Source organism: Nerophis lumbriciformis, linkage group LG11 (assembly GCF_033978685.3).
Source record: "Nerophis lumbriciformis linkage group LG11, RoL_Nlum_v2.1, whole genome shotgun sequence".
Classification (NCBI taxonomy): domain Eukaryota; kingdom Metazoa; phylum Chordata; class Actinopteri; order Syngnathiformes; family Syngnathidae; genus Nerophis; species Nerophis lumbriciformis.
In genome coordinates this window covers 5207862-5232727 of record NC_084558.2, presented here as the reverse complement: position 1 = coordinate 5232727, position 24866 = coordinate 5207862, and the positions used below count along the sequence as shown (strand labels likewise).

The 24866-nt window shown below is 39.7% G+C and overlaps 2 protein-coding genes across 3 annotated transcripts in view; both read left to right on the top strand.

The window, feature by feature from the left end:
• Positions 1–7348, top strand: part of ift140 (intraflagellar transport 140 homolog (Chlamydomonas)) — a 49528-nt gene extending 42180 nt beyond the window's left edge. For both annotated transcript variants that reach the window (XM_061967625.1, XM_061967626.1), the window contains exons 19-30: positions 922–1099; positions 1209–1399; positions 1476–1571; positions 1653–1785; positions 2396–2539; positions 2698–2826; positions 2942–3124; positions 3195–3398; positions 6044–6253; positions 6325–6488; positions 6689–6830; positions 6899–7348. In XM_061967625.1, the coding sequence (XP_061823609.1) occupies positions 922–1099; positions 1209–1399; positions 1476–1571; positions 1653–1785; positions 2396–2539; positions 2698–2826; positions 2942–3124; positions 3195–3398; positions 6044–6253; positions 6325–6488; positions 6689–6830; positions 6899–7078 (1954 nt within the window). In that variant the 3' untranslated portion in view covers positions 7079–7348. The remainder of the gene's footprint in view (positions 1–921; positions 1100–1208; positions 1400–1475; positions 1572–1652; positions 1786–2395; positions 2540–2697; positions 2827–2941; positions 3125–3194; positions 3399–6043; positions 6254–6324; positions 6489–6688; positions 6831–6898) is intronic.
• Positions 7349–7400: 52 nt separating this feature from the next.
• Positions 7401–24647, top strand: ccdc78 (coiled-coil domain containing 78). The gene is made up of 14 exons (XM_061967630.1): positions 7401–7485; positions 7551–7676; positions 9518–9604; positions 10487–10831; positions 10906–10956; positions 11031–11119; positions 11276–11321; positions 11556–11681; positions 11760–11956; positions 16398–16572; positions 16656–16699; positions 16779–16860; positions 16963–17063; positions 17127–24647. The coding sequence occupies exons 1-14, from the start codon at positions 7432–7434 to the stop codon at positions 17200–17202; spliced, it is 1599 nt and encodes a 532-aa protein (XP_061823614.1). The 5' UTR covers positions 7401–7431; the 3' UTR covers positions 17203–24647.
• Positions 24648–24866: the final 219 nt, after the last annotated feature.

Below are 24866 nucleotides of genomic sequence, written 5' to 3'. Positions count from 1 at the left end.
CTGTTGATTTACATCAGCAAGTGAAAGTATAAACTATGATTAATGTTTTGCACGCATTCTTTGTTTGCTTAGTCTGGGCCTTGCCTTATATGATCAACCTAATACAAAAAAGTATCTGATCAGAAATATTGTATAACATAATACAATAGAATGTAATACTAACAACTACAGTAGTTTTATGAAGTAATGTACGCATTAATTTTGGATCCCTTTTTTTTTACTATTCTTGACTAGAGTTACACTCATTCTGTTTCAATATGGTGCAAACGAGCAGTGCTATGCTTGAATTGCTTTGCCAGGTTGGCGACAGGCTCTTGATTTTTTTTTTTAATTCAATGAATATCATCCACTTCTTCTCAGCATTGTCCTTCACACTCACTTTCTTCCTTTCCATGGTCGGAAAACAAGATATATTGATCTCTAGCTACAAGTTAAGCTCGCGAATAAAACCAGATTTTTTGGTTGTATCTTACGGGGTTCACTGTAACAGCAAAGGTGCTTGTAACTCACATGTTTGCTTGCAACTTAAAGCATAACAATTAGGCAAGAGACAGCTCTTCTCTCAACTCAAAATACTCTTAAATTGAGGTACCACTGTAGATAGTCATGTATAAATTGCTTTTGAAGACAAGCCAGCGTACCTGTAATACAGATATCCTCAAAGTTGTATAATCATTTTAAACATAACATGCTGCCAATTAGTTAAGTCCCTCCTAAATTTATAGTAGGTGTTTTGTAGAGCTCATTGTGTGCAGTTTGTTGTTTTTGGTTGTGTTAGCTAAAATTCTACCAGTACCAGAACTCGAGCTAGCACATATCTAAGATTTTATTTTGTGTGTTCTCACTGATGATTAATCAAATGGAATTTAGTGACTAAATCTTTCTCTAAAAAAACAAGCATTTGTTTTTTCCTCTCTGCAGCAAAGCAGTATGGGAAAACATGGCACGCATGTGTGTGAAAACCCGTCGTCTGGACGTGGCACAAGTTTGTCTCGGCAATATGGGAAATGCCAGAGCAGCAAAAGCGCTGAAGGAGGCAAAGGCGGAGCCTGAACCAGAGGCCCACATAGCAGCGTTGGCTATTCAGCTTGGCATGCTGGTATGATACTACAAAATAGGAGCTATATGTAAAAACGTTATTATCATTTGCCCTTTCACACACATAAAAACATTTACATGTCCCTCATTCTCTTGTGGTCTTCCACCAGGAGGATGCTGAAAAGCTGTACAAGGGCTGTCAACGCTATGACCTCCTGAACAATCTCTATCAGGCATCTGGACAGTATGAGAAGGCGTTAGAAATCGCAGAGACACATGATCGCATCCATCTGCGCGCTACCTACTACAATCATGCACGCTATCAGGAGTCCCTGGGTGACAAAAGCACAGCCCTGGCTAAGTACGAAGGTTTTACAGCGTCACAGAACCCAATAATTTTTTGGGGCATCATCTAAATTGTTTAATCATTGTTCCAGTTATGAAAAATCCGACACTCATCGAGTTGAGGTGCCCAGAATGCTTCAGGATGATCCATTGTCTTTGGAGGTTTATGTTAACAGGATGAAAGACAGGTAGGTGCACCGCCAGACATAATACTCATATACATTTACATTTAGCCTGAACTTAGGGAAAAAATTATTTCATCAACACAGGAAGCTGTACAAGTGGTGGGCCCAGTATTTGGAGAGCCAGTCAGAGATGGATTCAGCTCTTGACCTCTACAAATCTGCTCAGGATTACTTCTCTATGGTCCGAGTTCACTGCTACATGGGGAACGTTCAGAAGGTGACACCATAGATTATTCATAATATACAATGACAATACTAAACTACTGCAAACTACCACAACAAACCCATTGTTATGTAACTACACTGACCCGAATATAAGACGACTCCTCTTTTTTCGACGAAAACACATACGAAGAAAGTGTAACAGTTTGATGTCTTCGCTTCATTAATCACCTTTGTCTTACAATTTGCAGTGTACCTCCTTGTCTGTTGTTTGCTAACTTGCTCAACTTTTAAGACACGTTCTTTTGATGTGGCTGTTGCAGCTGTCCAGATACTGCCACTGGTAGTGACAGGAAGAACATTTCTGCTTGGTGTAAAGCTGTTTGGTGCCACCTGTTGGTTTGCATGTGATAATCTGTCTAGAGTAGGTCCTGAATAAAAAAAAATTTTTTTCTTGGAAAATAATATTATTAGTAGTGTTATATCCGGGTCAATACAGCAATACTTGAAATGAAATATTGTTATTTCTGTAAAAATTTTTATTGGCTGAAGCTTTTGTATTGAATCCCATGTGATTATTGCAAAAATGAAATTAATTTCATTTTTGATGATCCAATGTTTTTGTCACGATTATTGAATGCGTTAACCTGATTTTTTTCTACCAGGCATCAGATATAGCCATCGATACAGGTGACAGGGCAGCGTCGTACCACCTGGCGAGGCACTACGAGGGTCATGATGACATCAAACAAGCCGTCCACTTCTACACTCGAGCTCAGGCCTACAACAATGCCATACGACTTTGTAAGGTAAGCTCATCTGTCACTTACAGTAATTAACTTTTTTAGTATCTAAGGTGTTTTTTCACTATGAGGATCCATTTTCTCAAAAGTTCTGAGATATTTCAATGTTCTTTGGCCTCTTTGGACGGCATTTTGACTTGTGTTGTTTCTTATTCTCTGAGCAGGAGAATGGCTTGGACGACCAGTTGATGAACTTGGCTCTGCTCAGTAACCCAGAGGACATGATGGAAGCTGCCTGTTATTACGAGGAGAAAGGCATCCACTTGGACAGAGCAGTTTCACTCTATCACAAAGTACGTCATGTCGGTTGACTCCAGAAACCTGCAGCTCATTTTGTCCATGCCTTCCACATTATTTCACACGAGGGCAGTATTGCACCCATTATTGGACCAATGTTCTATTTTGTAGGCTGGTTATGTCTCCAAAGCTCTGGAAGTGGCCTTTGCTACCCAGCAGTTCGCTGCTCTTCAGATGGTTGCCGAGGATCTGAACGAGAACTCCGATCCTGCCCTTCTGGCACGTTGCTCTGAATTCTTTATCCAGCATTCCCAGTATAAAAGAGCTGTGGAGCTTCTCATTGCAGCCAAGAAGGTACTACTCCAATTTGTGCATTTATGGTCTGATCACACCAATTATTAATGTACCGTGTTCATGGTTACAGTACCCTCAAGCTCTAGAGGTGTGTGTAAATGAGAACCTGACCATCACAGAGGAGCTGGCAGAGAAAATGACTGTGACTGATTCCAAAGAGTTGTCCGAAGAGGCTCACAAGGAGTTGCTGGAGAGGATAGCGGAGTGCTTTGTGCGTCAGGGGAACTACCACTTGGCCTCCAAGAAATTCACTCAGGCCGGAAACAAACTCAAGGTAGGAAATTAAAGATACTTAAAAATGTACTGACTAAATGATTACCATTTTTGATACATGTTCAATGTTGATAACTCCCACTGCAGAGCGTTGGAAAAATATCTAAGCAATAATTGGCAATGATTTATCATTTTGACTGTTTGTCATTTACCATAGACTTCTTCAAAGAGATCTGGAGTCCTAGACTGAAATGTATTTGTTTATTCCCTGGATCATGCGTTTTGATAACAAGTGATAAAGAAATTTCGATTAACATTTTTGGCCCCCGATCCGATTTGTTGGGCTCAGATCTGACCCGATTTCGAGTCCCGATCCGAGACTTTAGCAATAGATCATAGAACTGAAAGATAGTAAACGCAACCCATTTTAATAAAGTTTATCCTATGAATTTAGAATTTGCTAGTAATATTTAAATCAAATGTATTTAATCTATGGTATTAAATGCTACATACATTTTTTTAACAAAATGAAGTGGCTACTTTTTATCATTTATATACAATACTATACTAGATATCGATAGTATCAACATCTGGATCGAGCACCCCTGCTTCACATTGAAGCTTTAGCGGTTAGCGTCTTGTGTTGTCCTGCTCATTGTATGTGTGTGTAGCATGCTTAGCCATTAACTTTCTTCTTGTTCTCCAGGGATAATGTTACATGGAAGAAGAACTTACTTTATTTTCCGCCGTAGCGGTGATGATTAATATCTTAAATGATGCACCGTGGATAGACAACAACAGTAGAGATTAATTAAATAAGGCAAATATCAGCCAGATCCAATCCAATGATTGGGGTCAGGACTTCGCTAATAATTTATTTTAAATACCTGTTCTAACATTATTGTTGGAACCTGGTTGCTTTGTTACACAACTTACCGTTAAGATACAAAACCCAAAACCAGTGAAGTTGGCACGTTGTGTACATCGTAAATAAAACAGAATACAATGATTTGTAAATCCTTTTCAACTTATATTCAATTGAATACACTGCAAAGACAAAATATTTAATGGTTGAACTGAAAAACTTCATTTTCATCCATCCATTCATTTTCTACCGCTTATTCCCTTTGGGGTCACGGGGGGCGCTGGAGCCTATCTCAGCAAAAACTTAATTTAATTTTGCAAATATTCATTAACTTAGAATTTAATGGCAGCAACACATTGCAAAAAAGTTGGCACAGGGGCATTTTTGCCACTGTGTTACATCGCCTTTCCTTTTAACAACACTCAGTAAACGTTTGGGAACTGAGGAGACCAATTTTTGAAGCTTTTCAGGTGGAATTCTTTCCCATTCTTGCTTGATGTACAGCTTAAGTTGTTCAACAGTACGGGGTCTCCGTTGTCGTATTTTACACTTCATAATGCACCACACATTTTCAATGGGAGACAGGTCTGGACTACAGGCAGGCCAGTCTAGTACCCACATTCTTTTAATATGAAGCCACGCTGTTGTAACACGTGCAGAATGTGGCTTGGCATTGTCTTGCTGAAATGAGCAGGGGCGTCCATGAAAAAGACGTTGCTTTGATGGCAACATATGTTGCTCCAAACTTGTATATATCTTTCAGCATTAATGGTGCCTTCACAGATTTGTAAGTTACCCATGCCTTGGGCACTAATACACCCCCATACCATCACAGATGCTGGCTTTTGAACTTTGCGCCTATAACAGTATTCTTTTCCTCTTTGGTCCGGAGGACACGACGTCCACAGTTTCCAAAAACAATTTGAAATGTGGACTCGTCAGACCACAGAACACTTTGCCACTTTGCATAGTCTATCTTAGATGAGCTCGGGCCCAGCAAAGCCGGCGGCGTTTCTGGGTTTTGTTGATAAATGGCTTTCGCTTTGCATAGTAGAGTTTTAACTTGCACTTACAGATGTAGCAACGAACTGTAGTTACTGACAGTGGTTTTCTGAAGTATTCCTGACTGAGCCTATGTGGTGATATCCTTTACACACTGATATCGCTTTTTGATGCTGTACCGGCTGAGGGATCGAACGTCACGGACATTCAATGTTGGTTTTCAACCTTGCCATGATTTCTCCAGATTCTCTGAACCTTTTGATGATAATACGGACCGTAGATGGGGAAATCCCTAATTTTTTTTGCAATAGCTCATTGAGATTAAACTGTTTGACAATTTGCTCACACATTTGTTCACAAAGTGGTGACCCTTGCCCCATCCTTGTTTGTGAATGACTGAGCATTTCATGGAAGCTGCTTTTATACCCAATCATGGCACTCACATGTTCCCAATTAGCCTGTTCACCTGTGGGATGTTCCAAATAGGTGTTTGATGAACATTCCTCAACTTTCTCAGCCTTTTTTGCCACTTGTGCCAGCTTTTTTGAAACATGTTGCAGGCATCAAATTCCAAATGAGCTAATATTTGCAAAAAATAACAACGTTTACCAGTTCGAACGTTAAGTATCTTGTCTTTACAGTGTATTCAATTGAATATAGGTTGAAAAGGATTTCCAAATCATTGTGTTCTGTTTTTATTTACGATTTACACAACGTGCCAACTTCACTGGTTTTGGGTTTTGTACATGTACATTATATATTGTGAAAAATAGATTGGTTATGTATGTTGTGGTTGTCTCCAAATAAGCATTTCTACTGTTCCTTTGTTTCACTTACAGGCAATGAGGACGCTCCTCAAGTCAGGCGACACAAAGAGAATCATACGTTTTGCCAACTTTTGTCGTCAGAAGGAACTTTATGTCATGGCCGCCAACTACCTCCAGTCAGTAGACTGGGAAAATCCAGAGATCTTGAAGACCATAATTTCTTTCTACACAAAAGGCGACGCACCACACCTGCTCGCTGGTTTCTATGAAACCTGTGCACAGGTAAGATAGCAAGACATTAGTCTGTGCCACAAAAGATTGTCACTTTAAATGACCCTATATACATTTCAAAGGTGGAAATTGATGATTATCGGAGCTATGAGAAGGCTTTAGATACATTAAGTGAGGCGGTCAAATGCCTGTCTAAAGCAAGGAATGCAGACGGACAACAGGAGGCCAAAATGGCCGAGCTGCAGCGTAAAATCACCCTCATCAAGCAGTTTGTTCATGCACGCAGGTAAAAATATGTATCAGAAATTGTGTGAATTTTGATAAATTCTGTCATTGAACCCAAATGCTCAAGAAATAATTGAGAAATTGATCCTCATAGCAATGCCGAGACACTGCAAATACACTACCTTGTGCCTATGACACTTTGCATCCACACAGGCCAAGACATATTTGTTCTGAAACTTGATTATTGTCTCTTGTGTGTAGGTTAATGCCAGAAGATGCTGACGAGGCCTTGAGAATATGTGGGGTCTTATTGGAGGAGCCCGAGTTGGACACTGCTGTCAGGGTCGGGGATGTCTTTAGCTTCTTGATCGACCATCATTGTCAGCACGGCAATTTCAAAGCGGTAGGTAACATTTTGAATATGGGTCAATAAAGTCTGGTGTATTGTTGTAATTATATGTTTTCCTGTAGGCCTACAGCAAGCTGGAGGACCTCCAGAAGCTGATGTCGTCACAGAATATCACATATTATGTTAAACAGGCTAATTTGGACGCCTTGCACAAACAGATGGGTTTCACTATGGATTCTGGGGACCACAAATATCATGATAAGGAGGAGGATGAGGTGGAGGAGGACCTGAACATGCCCTAAAAACTCACATGTTTAAATCTATAAAATCCTAAAGATTTGTTTAAAGAATGGTTTAAACGTTGCCAGGACTTTGGTCACAAGAGGGCGCTGTTGTCTTATGTTAAGCCACAAGACAGGCTGCAGATTACTGCTGTGGTTCTGTCTGGACTGTAATTGTATATTTTGTGATACTGTAGACAATATTTTTCTTTGTTTTACATCACCAATGTAGAAATATATTTTGTGTTTCAGTTTTGCAAATAAAATGCCCGTTTTGTGTTTGTTGCGAAATATTGTGTTGTACTGAACCATGGCAACATTCTGTTGTTGGATACAAGATGAGTATCAAACTCATGACTAAGTAACTTGTAAAGATGGACACAGATACGTCTCCAAATCAAGCTCAGGACAAAATTAAAGTGGAAAATGTAAGTTAAAGGTAGAATTTTACAGTCATTGTGGTTTGTAGTACATTGTACTTTTTACCTTGCAGCCAGAAGACAAAAATGAGCGCCTCTCCATTAAAGTGGATTACTTGGAGAGCAGAGCTGCTCACCTGTCCACCTCCAACACAGATCTGTCCAACAGGTTTGTCCAAAGTGAAGAGGAGAAGCTTAAGGTATTTATAATGTAAGATTATTAAATGCATCCGGCAACCAGAAATATACAGTATACATATATTGTACCGTTTACCAGAGGTGTGGACTCGAGTCACATGACTTGGACTCGAGTCAGACTCGAGTCATGAATTTGATGACTTTAGACTCGACTTGACAAAATGTAAAAAGACTTGCAACTCGACTTAGACTTTAACATCAATGACTTGTGACTTCACTTGGACTTGAGCCTTTTGAATTGACATGACTTGACATGACTTGCTACTTTCCCCAAAACCCAAAGATGAAAAAGTTATTCGGGAGCGCTCCGTATTTTTCATTGTGTACTTGCCTATCAGCGTTGCGTGTGTCAGCTGGTGTGCTGTCAGTACAACAGCCAATCAAATTAGATCTACTTTGTTTTCATCACACAGCATTCATCCAATCAAATTGCAGGACAATCAACGAAGAAGACATGTCCAAACCACACGCCAGTGAACAAAAAATGATACCTAAAATAATTTCGTTTGGGTATAAAAATTACGAGGTGGTCAACACAAAACGGTTTGCAGTATGCAACACATGCGGTTCGAAAATTACTGATGGAGAGGAAACAACTTCCAACTTCGTCCGGCATTTGAAGTTGCACAAAGAACGGTAAGTTTTGAATGTAAGATAACGTTTATTGGCTAAGTAACGTGACTTTTATTTGCTGTGTAGTTAAATCAGTGAGGCTGTAAACTCACTGCTAACGTTATAACGTTATTGCAAACACGGGAATCTGTTGCAGTTCACTACCTTATTCATACTTTTTGTTCAGTGATTTTTTTTAAGCAGGGTTAGTCAATATATCACACGTAACGTTAGACGGCAGTCAGCAGCACCGCGTATTTTAGCCACCTAAAAAAAGACAAAAATAGTAAAATAAAGGTCAGTTAAAATGTATACTATATTATGAATATGTGTACCGTTTTAGCTAGCTTTCTGACATACTGTTGGTTGTTTACCTCAGTGGTCCCCAACCACCGGGCCGCGGCCCGCTACTGGTCCGTGGATCGATTGGTATCGGGCCGCACAAGAAATATATATATATTTTTTTTAAATTTTTTTAATTAAATCAACATAAAAAACACAAGATACACTTACAAGTAGTGCACCAACCCAAAAAAACTCTCTCCCCCCTTTTGTTCTGGGCATTGAACATGAAGACTCTTCCTTCACTGTTACGAGTGGCCATGAGAGTCTTGGCAGTGCCTGCCTCCAGTGCTCCAGTGGAGCGAGTTTTCAGCCATGGTGGCATCATACTACGCCCCCATCGTGCACAAATGACTGACAGACTCTTGGCTAATTTGGTCTTTTGCAAATGCAATGCAGCATAGGGCCCTGACATATAAAAAGTACAACTTTTTTGTTATGTTCACGTATATGTCATGTTTTTTCAATGTTAACACTTTTGTACAAATAAGTACATTTGCACTTTATTTTTCAATGTGTTTGTTCTGTAAAGGAATGAGTTAATGTTTAAAATGACCGGTTAATAGTGCTATTATGAAGTGCAATGTCAGCACAATTTTCTTTCCTGCAATTTAAAATGCACTTGTTTTAATAAATAAATACAGCGTTTGAAAAGCATACACAATCTGTGTTAATATATTAGTCTGTGGTTAAAAGGACTTGAAAGGACTCGAAACTCAAAATGCAGGACTTAGGACTTGACTTGAGACTTTCCAGTCTTGACTTTGGACTTGACTCGGGGCTTGCCTGTCTTGACTCGGGACTTGACTCGGACTTGAGGGCAAAGACTTGAGACTTACTTGTGACTTGCAAAACAATGACTTGGTCCCACGTCTGCCGTTTACTGTAGCTATCAAAAGAGCTTGTGGAGGAGAAGCTTCAAGTGAACAAGATGAGAGCTCAGTTTGAGGAGGAGACATTGGAACTGAAAAACAAGGTATGGCTACTAGTTTTTAAAGGTGTTTTTGATAATAGTTGATATGTCACACCCTTGTGACTGTTTTTGACTTACGTTTTTTTTCCTGTTTGTGTGGTGTTTAAGTTCCTGTCAAGTACTCTTATTTTGTAGTTTCTCTTCCCCTGTCTATCTGCTGAGTGCTGGCTCCCAAACCTGTGATTGATTGGCAACCAGGACATACCTGGTTGCCATCAGCAGTCTCCTATTTCAGTCCTTTTCCAGTGTGTCGGATCGTTGCCTATTGTTCTGCTTTGCTTAATGTACACAAGATGTTTCCTACTAAAAAAAAAGTCCTGTGTCTGGTACAGACACAGGACGCCTTCTTTTGTTTTTTTCCCCACTCCTAGTTATGTGTTCTCCCACTCCCTTGTGAGTACCTTTTCTTTGGTATATTAAATCATATTATTTTACTCAGTCTGCCTCCAGTCTGCTGCTTTGTGGGATCGCGCCTCAAAGCATCCTTCCAGACCGTGACATTGTATCACTGTCACTCGTTAAATGTGACAGAATTTGAGTACTTCTGCAAGAAATATCGAAGAAATGCTGTTACACTTTAGGTGTTTGGTTCTGCCAGAGTTTTTAGGCGATAAACACATACTGGTCTTTCCTCATTTCCTACCGTAGTCTCAGTAAATTCTATGGCTCTGATGTCTCCTGCTTTTTCTTTTCATTCCTGTCAGAAATACCTAGTTAAGAAAACAGCCTGTTGATTAGTTTGAATGCTGCTGTCATCTAACTGGAGGCTTGTGTAACAAAGACGCTAATACTGAAAATCCTGCACCTCACTGTGCCCAACTATTTGAGAAGTACTATATTTAGGATGTTCCTGTATCTTTTTTACATCCTCTCTCCCTATTCTAGATATTGAACCACAAAGATGAGATAACAGAACTCGAAACCGAGCGAGACAAATTGATCGCAAAGATCCAAACAGCAGAGGGTCATTCAAAAGTCATCAGAGAAAGCAGCGAAGAGTGCGCCTCGCTCAAAAAGAACTACCTGGCTCTGGCTGAGGCCCACCACAAAGAGCTGGCCCAGAGCAAGGAGCTGAGCGCAGAGCTGCTGACTTTCGCCCAGGCCCAGGATACCCTGCGCAGCCAGCTGGCCAGGCAGCACCAGAGGGCTGAGGAGACCACGCAAGGCCTTCATGGGGAGCTGGACCGAGTCAGGGGCCTCATCAGCCGCATGTTGCATAACCGAGTCAAGGTGGGTCTTTAGTGTTGAAGTGATGCTGTCAATGAACTCCCGAATGACTGAAGCCATGACCACCCTCATGATAGCCAGAAGAGCTTGCTGCTTTGAACAGGGAGCAAAAAAACATGGAAAAAACAGTAAGTGCCTCAAAGAAAAGTTCCTCATTATAATACTTGAGGTTGCCTCGCTCCCGTTGTTGTTCGTATTTCAGCTTTTTGGAAACCAGAATGAAATTAAGGACATGATGGAGGACATGAAGCGCAGCTATGAAGAAGAGCAGAGGAAACTCAAGGAAAAGATGTGAGGAATGCTTTGGATTATTTTTTTAAAAACGGAACAGTCTGAAGATGGTGGTTGTTTTCATCTGCTCTGATTGCTCTTGTGGGCACTTAACTTCCTTTTTTGTGATGTGGTTTTCGGTCACTTCTCTGCTGCGGTGGTAACTGAACTCATCAGTGAGTCGATTGGAAAAGAGCCGCAAAAACCATCTGAGCAGAGTCTGGTGAGCATATATACTCACTCTCAAACCCACACTAAAGCAGTTTTGCTGAGCATATACTCTCAAACTTGCACTAAAAGCCATGATTTTTTTAGAAAGCTTAGCATATGTTAAGCTACATTGGACTGTTCTCATTTTTAATGCATGAAATGTATCAATGTGGCACATCCTTCAATTGGAATGTATTCATAATGGTTCTGATAAATGTGTGGTCTGTCTGTGCTGCTGCTTCTTAAGACTTGTTTGTGCTGTCAGAGCCAGTTGAAGAAGGCTGAAGAGGACAACGCAAGGCTGCAGCTGCAAGTCAAAGAGCTTAATGAGCAATACCGTGCAAGACTTGTGTGTTATTTAAGGGACATAACTGTGAGTAGCTGCACAAACACATAAGGACGTCTATAATAAGTCACGGCACCTTTGCTACTGTTAAATGTTTGCCTTTAGGAGTACATCGATGGCCTTGGAGGAAACAAAGTGCTATCAGAGGGGAACAAGTTGAAGGTGTTTGTGGACAACATGTTAAGGGACGTCCGCTCATCCTACAGAGCTCGCGAGGAACAGCTCGCTAGCGCCGCTCGAGATTACAAAAAGAATCTTCAGAGGATCACCAAGACCTATCATGTCCTAATGAAAGCATACAGGTAATATTTTAGCTTGGACTGTTTGCAGTAGATAGTAAGTGCACCTCGTACATTTCAACAACCATTTTATTATATATTCTCAATTGACAATATAGAAAAATAGTAGTACTAGAGTAGTCAGTGTACAACTTGTAAAGGGCGTCGCCGCATCATGTTTGGGCTGCGATATCAGCAAAAAAAATAAAAAATTATATTTGATTAAATCATCGTACATTTAAAATCTCCAATAGAAGTGCTCTGATACAAGCAGTCCTGCAGCGCAATTATTTGTGCAAAGCTTGATAGCTAGTTAACATCTAAATATCCTCCAGTAAGCACACAAGTTTGGTCTTTTCTTGTATGTTCGTAAAGTAATTCATAAACGGTAAACATGGTAGGCTATAGACTATACTACAGTAGTACAAAATGAAATTCAACCAAAACTCTAAACAAAATAAACACAATTTATTTTGTACAATTTTGCAGTGCAAATCGACAATTAGTTGAGAGACAGCTCTTAACTCAAAACACTCAAATTGGGGGACTCTTAAGTTGAGTTACCGCTGTATTATGTTTTCATAATACAATACAGTATTTACATTACATTGTAAAAAAAAAAAAAACACTTTCAAGTTAACCCCAAAAATTTGAAAAGGTTTATTGATTTGTTCCGAATTCTACTAATATTAGATAACTATTAATTAGATGAAAAAAAAAAGGAAAAAAAAAAAGAGAACCTTACAAATGACATTGCCTTTTAACTTGACTTTTTTCACTTAAATGTCATAAGGGGGGTACCCTTACCCCCCAAAATTCTGAAGTTGTCTTGCTTCAACGGCATATTACTGGTCCTAAAGTTGAGGGAGACATTCCAAATCCTCATCGGGAGACCCGACAAGACCTGAAAGTGGCATAAATCTAATATTTTGCCCATTTCTTTCACTTGAATGTCATAAGGGGGGACCTTTACCCTCAAAATTATAAATTGTTTTGCTTCAAAGGCACATTACTGGTCCTGGAATTAAGGGAGACGTTCCAAATGGCAGAAAATGTATATATTCCCCTCCTTTTTTTCGCTAATATGTCATAAGGGGCACCTTTGCCCCAAAAATTATGATTTGTCCTGCTTCAAGGACACAATTTTCCTGAAAATGGCAGAAAATTATTATCCCCCCAAACCCTCTTTTTTTGAGTATATTTTCGCAAATGTATATTGCTTAAATGGCGTAAGGGGGAATCTTACCCAAAAAATAAAAAAAATTGTCTCACTTCAATGGCACATTACTGGTTCTAAAGTTGAGGGAGTCGTCCCAAATTCTCATTGGAAAATTATGACGACAACCAAAAATAGCAGAAAATTTACATTTCCCCCCCCTTTTTTTCTTCTGTAAAATGTCACAAGGAAGGATGCTTACCCAAAAAAATTAAAAATGGTCTTGCTTCAACGGCACATTACTGCTCCTGGATTTGAGGGAGAAGTTCCAAATTCTCATCGGGAGTCGCAACAAGACCTGAGAATGGTGAAAAACAAAATTTTTTCCCCCTATTTTTTTTTTTGCTTGAATGTCATAAAGGGGGATTCTTAACCCCAAAATTATAACTTGTCTTGCTTTAACGACACATTACTGATCCAGGAGTTGAGGGAGACAACACAAATCCTCATGGGGAGTCCTGACAAGACTCGAAAATTGACAGAAAATTTAAAATTTTCCCCCTATTTTTTTGCTTAAATGTTGGTAGAATTCATCGCTATTCACCCAGATGCTGTACCAACCATGTATGGATCTGACAAAGTGTTTGGTTGTCCCCACCATACCCACCTACAGCCAAGCAGAACTCCAACACCAAAAGTCTGACCCTCTCATAGGACTGGTCGTAAAAATTATAGAGGCTGAAGGCAAGACCAAATTTGTTCCAGATTCCCTAGAGCTCAAACTTATTCTCAAAAAAAGGAAAAGATTGGAAATAAAAGGCGACCATTTGTACAGGAAACGTCAAGCAGGAGATTTTCTAACATACCAACTCATTGCTCACATGTCACTTTGAGCTGCAATTCTTAAGAACTTGCATGAAGATATGGGACATCTGGGTTCGGAAAGAACCCTGGACTTGGTCAGGTCAAGATTTTTTTGGCCAAAGATGGCTTCCGACGTAGAGAAAAAGATAAAGACATGCGGGCGTTGCATCAAAAGAAAGACACAACCACAAAGGTCAGCACTTCTCGTAAATATCCATACAACTCGACCCATGGAACTAGTGTGCATTGACTATCTTTTGAACCTGACAGTCAAAATACTAAAGACATTTTGGTCATCATGGACCATTTTACCAAATATGCAGTTGCCATACCAACCAAAGATCAGAAAACGGTTGCTTAAAACCCTTTGGGAACTGTTTTTAGTGCACTATGGGTTTCCTGAGCGACTGCTAAGTGGTCAAGGCAGGGACTTTGAGTCCCAACTTATCAAAGAGCTCTGCGCTCTAGCAGGTATTACCAAAGTGGGCACAACACCTTACCACCAAAGAGGGTAAGGTGTTAAATCGCTCCTGTAGAGCTATTTAACAGAACCATGTTGGGAACATTAAAAGACAAAGAAAAATGTCATTGGTGTGATTACGTAAAACTACTAACCCATGCCTATAATTGCACCAAAAGTGATGTCACAGGGTTCAGTCCATATGAGCTGATTTTGGATGCCAACCTCGGTTGCCTGTGGACATTGCCTTTCATTTGCCTGTAAACGATGGATCCCCAAGATCACATTCCCAATTTGTGAAACATCTGAAAGTTCTGGAGAAGATGTGAGACCTACTGGTCTACCAAGTGCAACCCATCAGTAAGGATGGTCCCATCCGAACTCTACATAGGGACCTGATACTTCCTTGTGGGGACTTATCCGAAGAGGAGAAAATTGAACCAGTCAAACCTAAGGTTTGCCGGCCCAGAACTAGATGAAGTCAACCGCAAACTGATGAGGAATTCTCAGATTCTGCTGATGACTGGATTGTGTATCCTACTCAATCGGTTTCCTCTGAGAAAGGATTCACACAAGAGGATGAAATTCCAAAAAAGCAGAAATCGATAGCTAATCCAGAAGAAGAATAAACTGTCACCTATGCCATTGAGTTCCACATCCTCCCAGTCTTGGGATGGTTCAGATGACAGTCCCTCGGCTAGTCCTGTTGAAACACACCCTAACTTGGTAGAAGGAGTTGAGTCAGAGGTTGTGGGTAATCAGTCTCCTGCTGAAGAAATCAGTACCCCACTAAATAGGACAAGTGAAGAAGAATCAGACATGACAATTGGAATTCGAGCTATTGCGGATGACAAGGGAAATCCTGCAAATGGAGATATTGTGAAGGTTCTACAAGATGCTGAGCCTGACAATGCATCATCTGCAGCACCTGACAATGAAACTGAAATAGATGGAGACACAATTGATGCCACACGGCGATCAAGTAGATCACGACATCCCCCTGACCGTTTTCACTACATTCATTAAGGAAAACCATTATTGACTTTTGCACAAACTATTTTTCCCAACTTTAACCAAGCACTTGAAACTGTTAGTGACTATGATAGTTATTTTATGAGCCCAAGACCAAAGCATGAAAGGGCTCGTGTGGATTTAGGAGGGGAGGGTGTAACCCGTGTAAAAAATATGGTTACTAAACCCATCCATGTAAATTAGGGGCAATTCCCAAACTCACAACATGGTGGCATTTAGTAAGCACTGACACCAGTTGCCACTATTTAGATGAGCCAGGAAGCAGACACACTGAAGAAGCCTCTGGTGCAAAAGACCGACACAAGGAGATTTTTGCATCGAGTTATGCCTTTTGCTGAGCTTTAATAGTTTATTTGAAAGACCGAGATTCAGTAGTTCAGTAGTTCAGCAGTGAGCCAACCCCAGGAACAAGACAAGCGGACAGGATGGCACCGCAGGTTGACAAGCTGCAGCATCTGCCCTGAGGACCTCAAACTTCAAATTCCCTCAAAGTGACACAGAGAAGAACACAACAAAACAAAAACACTACCTGGGTAGTAGTAATAATAGGGATTATACAAGTCTACACACAACACTTTGAAGAACTCCTTTTCTGTAAAAAAAAATGTTTGTAAATAATATGAGTGGTGTGTTGCCAGTTGTTGTGAAGCAATAAATGTTCAATTGTTCATCTTCCACAATAATTTTTTTATGACTCTTTTCTGGAGTAATTTCTTCTAAAATAAGGGTACCAACTCTACGAACCTAGGACGATTGTGTCATTAAGTTGGTTGACTAAGTAACACTAAAGGCGCTACAATTGCAATAACTTTTGATTACCGGTATTTCATACACTTGCTATTGCATTCAGTACTTTGTTTGAAATGTAAAACATGTGACTTTAAGACCACAATGTTACTGGTGGCACAGGTTATTAGGGTACTCAAAATAAATGTTCCTAATCATGTTCGTAGGACTCAGAGAGAGCAGATTTTGTCTAAACCAGACAACAGTCTGGACCCTGGACCCCCAGAAGCGTATTTCATCGTGGAGCCCACTGAGCTGAGAGAGGAATCCGAGAAGGTTCTCCAGCAGCTTGAGCAAGACAAGTCTAAACTGGAGAGTCAGTGGCAGGTGGCTCGAAACCAGGTAGTAGAATTCTGTGTGTTTGCTTCTCTTTGTTCTAAATCCTGGCGGATTTTACTAAGTGAGGGGTGCAATTTCTCTTGCAGGTGGCAGTCCTTAAAACTCTTCCTGACTCTTCAAGCTGCCAGGAGTGAGTTGTCGCTTTTGTATTTTGATACGTGACAAAAGTGATGAAGTGTTCATGAGAATCATACCTTCTCTTTCTTCAGGATGCCAAAACTAGAGAAGCTATTCGAAGAATCCTGGTTGGTCATCAGGGAACAGCTGAAGGAGATAACCGACTCCACGCTGGTACATGAAACTATATCACCACTGCAAATCCTCAATGCTCCAAAATCATCTTATAGGACACTTAATCGCATGTATAGTATGAATTACTCTCATTTGTTACAGGAGAGCTATGAGAGAGAGCAGAAGCTTCTCATCACCAAAGCAAACGTTGCTGAAGCGCAGGTGTCACAGCTGCAGGACTACATTGACAACCATCTGGACAGGTCAGAAGGCTATTTAGTCTTTTTCTGGAAATATACAGATTTATATTAAGCTTTTGCCTGCAGGTATAAACAAGAGATTGCACATCTCAGTCTTCTGCATGCGAAGGAGGAGGCATCACGGACACACAGCACTCACTAAGTCACTTATCACTATTGTTATCTCATTATTTCATTCTGTAAATGACACAATTAAGATACCCATTCCACACTTCATTCATGTGATCACTAGGTGGTGTGTTGTCCCCCCTTTCCCCTGCGGTGACATTCCCAAAGAAATCGGGCCTTGAGAAAAAAATGCCTGGAATGTTTGTAAAGCTTATGTCAATTTCACGAGCTCAGGAGAAGAAAGAGCGGCGACAATGAGGGGTCACCCTGGTGAGAATAATGTCATTACATGTTACCCAGACGCGTACACGCCCGTCCCTAAATGCTTTCTGTTCAATGCTGCAGGGCGAGCCCAGGCTTTTTCCCAGAATCAGCCTTCATATTTATTACCTCCCCTTTAAAATTCATTTAAAGAGTGAATAGAGCCCCCCAGTGACTTTAATGGCACAATTTATAACTGACATAAAAGCTTAAGGAAAACTTTAAGTTTCATCTAAAATTGAACTAGTCATGGGGATTTACAGTATGGGAAAAGTGTCATGCAGACATTTCACCCCAATCCCCTTTTGAGGGCTGCCTCATGGGAGGGAGGGGGGTCTGGGTGTGAAAAGTTTGAGAGGAATGGGAAGTGGGATTTTGTTGGTCATGTATTACACTCCCAGGGCCCTGGGACTGGGGGATGGTGTGGTGGCGGGGGTGCAGCTTGGGCCTGTGCCAACATAGTCACTGTGCCAAAGCGCTGGGGAGCACTCCTCGCACCGCCGGCTCTGTGGGAAAATCAAAAGCAGGTTGGTTCTTTTTGCTGCGCTGCCAACAAAGACGGTGTGTTGCAACTGTTTGCGAAAGAATCTGTCGCAAACATCTACCGGTAATAAAAAGATTTTCAGAAGTAGAAACAGTCACTTAAAAGTATGACTATACAGTGTTTTTTCAATTATAAATGACAAATTTGAAAGAAAAACCTGAAAATGCAGTAAGTAGCAGACTCGGTCAATAAATGATGAACAATGTCTTCATTTTAGGTGGTTGCATGCGCAAAGGTTAAATGTAAAACATTGATTAGGGGACCTATGATGATTACATTTAAAAAGACTTCCTTGTGGCCCAGATAAAAGTTATTGGATTTGCTTTGGTGTAAATCTTGCTAAACAGTCACTTTCATAACCCGTTTTTTTAGTCTGTCTGCATGATGTTTGTTTCTGGAGGCGTTCCTAGATTCCAAATTAAACCACGTCCCACCCTCTTAAAGTACAAGTAGATTGGAAAAACAAGTTTACTTTATACGCTTGTTTCATTGTATCCATTAAACCATATCCAATTGCATTTACAATCCGCAAAATATGTGAAAATCACAAAATACCATAAATTTGGTCAGCCATTTTTTATATTGTGCTCCAAATATCTTTGGTAATTTCCGTAGATTGTACGTCACTGGAGGAACGTTTCTGCCCTCTGACCATATTATCAGATCAGTCATACTGGAAAAACGCAAAAATTGGAAAGAGATTTGCTATTCATCATTCACAATCCTTATGTTAGACATAATCACAAATGCTTGGCTATTTTATATGCATTCGAAATCGTAAATAAATAGCGCACAATTGAGTCAACAGATTGAGGGTCCTCTATTGCGGCCATTATACCCTCTAAAAAATATCCAACAATATTCCGTTTACATGTCATGACCTGAAAATTAACCAAATATAAGTGATATTGTTAATATAGACTCCAACAAAGATAGCATTGATAGCAGTGAGCAAATGCTAGCTTACGCTGCTATTAGTAACATTTTGATCTGGCAGATGGTTTTGCTTTGTCTCAAACTTGCTAAAAGTAAATTCTAGATTACAATTCATGCATCTCTAACCTAGCAGTAGACAAATGTGGCCATGGACCGAGAGGCTGGTCGATTTTGACATCCCCCAAGATGGCAAAAAATACACAAAAAGACGCTTGTTGTGGCAACTTTTTTTAACCCTTTGTGAGGATTCTGATTGATTCTTCATCAAAACGTAAATATGTGAGCGTCCTGTCAGTTGACATCGCATATTTTGGTTTACTACTGTTGTTTTTTATGCTTAGCACTAGCAATGCTGCTGATGCTATAATGTTTCAATAAAGCTACATCCGTATAGCACTCTGCTTCTAAAATGTATAGCTCATCCTCTTTGTGTTCGGGGCTCAAAAATATAAGGTTCTAGACCATAATCTTTTCCAAAGTAATTGTTGTTGGCTCTCACAAAGTCTGCTTGATCAGCATTGTTGTTGATGGGGAAGGAATCTGTGGTTCCTCAATGACTCTGAAAATATCTCCGTGAGTTTAATACTAATTTGATAATTTCTATTTATTACCAAATTTCGGAAGTCTTTTGGTGTCATAAATCAGATATGATAATAGTTTTTCCATTATACTGGTACTTGTAAAGTATCATAATGTATCTTTTGAAACATGCACAGTTTAGATATATATATTTAAGTTATCAATGCTTTTTTTCCAAGAAAAATTTCAAATAACCTTAGTAAACATTATATATATTCACCTGGTCACAACATTAGATACTTCTGCACACTCATCTGTGATATTATGCACATGCCAAGATTAGATGAAAATAATACTTTATCCCACCCCGAAGGGAATAAGCGGTAGAAAATGGATGGATGGATGGATAATACTTTATCCCACCTTTTTTGTGTTTCCTGCCTGAAAGCAGGCAACATCACAACCAAAATGCATGAACCTTATTATTACTTGATAGTTTGGCATTGTTTAACAAGAGTATCCATCATTGTAATATTTACAAGTCACAAAAGACCAAATTCATCATAGGTCCTCTTTAATGACGTCATAACAGTAGTTTATGTCCCGAGAACTTGTTTATGAACACCCCACATAACAAAAATCTATCTCCCTGACTTGTTTTCTCCAGTTTTGAGTTACGCAGATCACAAAGGAAAGCTCTGTACAAAGTCAGGCTTCGTTACACATCTTAAACCAAAGCCTGGAGCTCTGCCAGCTACTCAACAGCCAGCTATTGACGAGGGAGCTCTGTGTGTGATTTTCTTCAGTGAAAAGGTTACATGATGTTGCTGTAAAAATGTGACCGTAATGTTAGCACTGTAGCTAACACAGCTAAGCTATTCCATCTATTGTTGTGTCTCAGTCAACAAGTTTTGTTGAAATGTAGCAAACTTCATCAAATGTGTTCACAAGAATTAATTAAAAATTGTTATTATAAATTATCATACTTGTCCGGAAAATGCTTTACTATATATTTGCTCACCGAGTTCACTCTCCAAACAAAATTGAGACCAATAATACTTGTTTGGAATGGAAATCTTACAACTCATGATTCAATTCCAATTCTTTGGGTGATGATTCGATTCAGAATCAATTCTCAATTCAACATGATTCTCGATTCGAACTGATTATCACAATATATTATTTGGTATGACCGTAATAAAACCTTTCAAAACAGGTTACAGGTTAGAAAAGCCCCTCATGGCTGCTGATGTATACGTAAGTACACATATTTAATGGCTCTAATTTTTCCATCGACTTCTAAATGCAGCTTAAGTTATTTTAGGCATGCGCTTACTCACAACAAAGATGACTAATTCATGCTTAAATATTTATTTATACTGTAACGGTGCTGCTCATTCAGCTGTTAAAAAAATTAAAATGACTATTGAAATGTTGTCCATTTAAAAGAAAAAAGGCAAATTGCTAAAAAAAACAAAAAAAACCTTGTGTATATATTTAAAAAAAAAAAACTGTTAAAACAGCAGCAATGAAGAACAAAAAAATAAAACACAAAATCTAGCTTCCTCAAAAAGAAAATAAGCATTTTGTGATGTTTAAAAAGCTGTACACTGGTATATTGACTATTGATTAACTCCTGGCAGTTTAAGCACTCTGATAGATGTGTACAATGTGTAGAATTCTATATTTGACTATTTCTTAAAATGTTGGCTATTTAATAGATTGTATGTTTAATTGGTGCTTGACTGTGTGCACGCGTACGTGCTTTGCCGTAAAAAACAAGGTCCACTTTGCAAAATGAGCAAGGTATTCATGTTTTTTAACAAGAATAAGAGGAAATATCCTCACACTTGACATGTTATCACTGGCAATGTTTTTACGAGTCAACCAGTTGCGGCCGTAAAAACACAATTAGATAAGTATATGGCCTAAAGAACGTCTTTATGAAAATTGAGTGTGTGAATGTGAGCGTGAAAGCTTTTCTGTCTATCTGTGTTGACCTTACGACGAGGTACACCTTAAGCAGGAGTCGGCAACCCAAAATGTTGAAAGAGTCATATTGGACCAAAAATAAAAAAATAAAATCTGTCTGAAGCCGCAAAAAATGTAAAGCCTTATATAAGTGTTAAATTGAAGGCGACACATGATGTAAGTGTCTATATTAGCTATATTAGACTACTATCAAAATGACTGTGTTGCAGGCTGATGCAAATCTTCGTTGACAGAAATGCCATCCATCCATCCATCTTCTTCCGCTTATCCGAAATGTTATAATGTAATATTTATTCTACACATTTTTACAACATTGCAAAACATTACTAAAACGGAGGCTTTTCTGAGGGTGTGATAACTTCTGGAAATGACTGGCTTAGAATGGCCAAAGGTAAAGATGTGTGTGTTCAAGTTGAAGGAAAGGGAAACTACAAATAAAATGAGCTCAAATATACCTAAAATACGAGGCATAATGATGCATTATGTACATACAGCTAGCATAAATAGCATGTTAGTATCGATTAGCTTGCAGTCATGCAGTGACCAAATATGTCTGATTAGCATTCCACTCAAGTCAATAACATTAACAAAGCGCACCTTTTTGCATTCACGCACAGTATAAAACATTTGATGGACAAATAGAGACAAAGAAGGAGTGGCATAAAACACTTCTTTCTGTGGCCGCATCAAGGAAAGTTGTACATGCAAACAAACTACGGTGCGTTCAATGACTTCCGAAATCAGGACAAAATGGGGCGCGCCAAATACTCATATCAGTGAAGCATGTTTAATGTAAACGGTGGGATTTCTTAACAATTAAGAAGGTTTGTGTCAAGTGTGTCCTCCGACAGAAACCATATTAAAACAAAACTTTTTTTTTTTTCTCTCATCCTTTTCCATTTTCATACATTTTTAAAAAAGCTCCAGAGAGCCACTAGAGTGGCACTAAAGAGCCGCGCGTTGCCGACCCGCGAGCTAAATGGACTAGCGGTAAAAAATGGATGGATGTATGAATTCCTAAGAAAAATAATTCGTTTTTTTTTATGGATTTTTTTAAAATTATGAATAGATTTAGAATTTGAATAAATAAGATGCAGATTTATTTTTTCAGCACCCCAAATATTTAATTCTAGGACACAAAGCAAACTTTTCTTACCATAAGGCTACTTCTTCTGGCTGTCCCGTTCCCATAAACTACCACAGTGGCTCACTTTTGCCTCCTGTGGACAAAAGGGGAATTGATGTACCGATGCTAATATGGACAGTACTGTATATGTCTTAAGTTCATTTATTTGGGCAATCAGTGTTCATGAAAATACATCACAAGTGAAGCCTATAATCAGCGTGACACAGCCAGTTAGCATTGCATGCTAACTTCCTATTATTCTCCCTTGATTTGTTGAGTTGTGGACACTTTGTGCACAGATTTGTTTTGTGGCCAAAAAAAAAAAAAAAGGTATGAATGTGTCATCCTGTGGATGGGAAGCGCTGGAGAGGAAGTTCCTCACATGTCCTGCAATGGGCCGCTCGTCAAGAGGCCCTTTGTTTTAGGAGGTTAATGCCTAATTGATGAGAACAGGCTTGTGTGCGCAGTGTGTGTGTGTGCGTGTATCTGTGTGTGTGAGCCGGCGGCTGGACGAGCTGGCCATAATTGGAACGGACAAGGCTTGTGTGCCGGAGTGCACTGGGAAGAGATTTATGGGAATGCAAGGAACGGCAGTGGGAATGAGGAAGAAAAGGTGACAATGAGAAGGGAGAATGTGAGGGGAGTGGGAATTTGGCGACGATAGTGTTGCGATATCATGAGAACTAAGTTGTTAACAATGGAAAATGGACAGGAAGTGTTACGAAGACACCACATGTACTACTTTACTGCTAATGCATGTTGGGGCTTGATAGTAATTATACTTGACTAAATGCAAAGCTTTGCAATACTGACGAACTGTCATTTTGCGGGACACCTGTCTATTTTTTTCTGACAAGTTGTCTTTTGCCAGACTATTTATGTGGAGGTCCCCATCTCCTCTCCAGACAAGCTTTCAGCACCAAGGCTGGAGAGGCATTAATAGGGTGGGGGGTAGAGAGGGGGTTGCCTGCACTTCAGAAAACCTTGAAGAATTGGGCCTGAAAGCAAGAGACATTCTGGGTGGCTGCATGAAGGAGGAAAAAAAAGAAAAGAAATAATGACAAGTAAAATTCAAAAAAACCGGGGAGCTGGTGTGCATATTAAGTGAAGAGAAGGTTTGGGAGAAAAATGAACGTGAGGCTTGACTGGGATGAAAAGTAAAGAGGGGAGAGAGAATTTAGGGTGAGAAAAGAAAAGCAGAGGTACAGTAAGGGTGAGAAAGACAGGGGTGGGATGGACCAGAGCGAGTGAGAATGAGGCTGAGGGAAGGAGGAGAGAGACCCCTCTGCTTTCCCACACTCCGGTCCGTTCCCACACTGGACCTGCCTAATCCCTGTCTTAATTGGGGGAGAATTCCAGCGCACATGTTCGCCTCGGCTGAGCGAAGGCTGGCAGACTGGCTTTATAGCTGGGTGGTGTGTGACATGCACACAGTGAGCACTTTGCTGCAGTGTAAACATGTATGTGACTCTAAGCATGTCTCCCTTGGAAATGTATTCAAAACTAGCACACTAGGTATTGACTTCCTTTCAGTACAAGTAGACAGCTCTACTCTAGTTTTGCATTGGCCACATACACACACTGTTTCAGGACTAGGTCTACGATAGAACTGTATTTGTACTGTAAAAGTATTTGCACAATTAAGTTAAGCCATATTGACATTGTGCATTGGATTGGTCGACTTCTAATTTACTCAACATGTGAAAACCAGACATTGAAATAATCTGTTTCAGTGTCAAACTGTCCCCCTCATGAAACCTTTTCTAATTGTATAAACAATGTGTTAAGGAACATGTTAATGTTTCTAAAACAACATAAACAAGACTAACTGTTTAATGACTTAAATCAGTGGTTCTCAAACTTTCTTCACCAGGTATCACCTCAGAAAGAACTTGGCATTCTTGGCTCTCCAAGTACCACCATAATGACCAACATTAAAATACAGTAGCGTAGTAGGCCTAAGTGTTCATTAAAACGAGGCAAAGGTTTTATTTAAGAAATATATTTAATATTTTTGGTCAATGTAATATTACAGTGTTTGAACAGTAACACTGTGTTTGAATATAGCAAAATAAAACATTGGACTGAAATCAAGCGATTAATTGCCGTACCACTAGAAGGAGCCTGCATACCACTAGGGACAGAGTGGTGTATAAAGAGAGTATGGCCAACTAAACAACATGCGCCATGACTGCTACCAAGGACGTGTGTAGCTGTGCCCGCATGCATGCAATTGCTGTCGTTTTGATGTTAATTTTTCTGACAAAATAAACCTAAATACTAAGTCGAAATATAGTTCTAAACATACTCTAGTTCATAA

Bases quoted from the DNA above. Each gene is read 5' to 3' on its own strand.
- ccdc78 (XM_061967630.1), top strand. From the start codon at position 7,432: ATGGACACAGATACGTCTCCAAATCAAGCTCAGGACAAAATTAAAGTG. The intron at 11,120-11,275 runs GTGAGGAATGCT...TGAACTCATCAG, and splicing joins AGGAAACTCAAGGAAAAGAT to TGAGTCGATTGGAAAAGAGC. The intron at 11,322-11,555 runs GTGAGCATATAT...CTGCTTCTTAAG, and splicing joins AACCATCTGAGCAGAGTCTG to ACTTGTTTGTGCTGTCAGAG.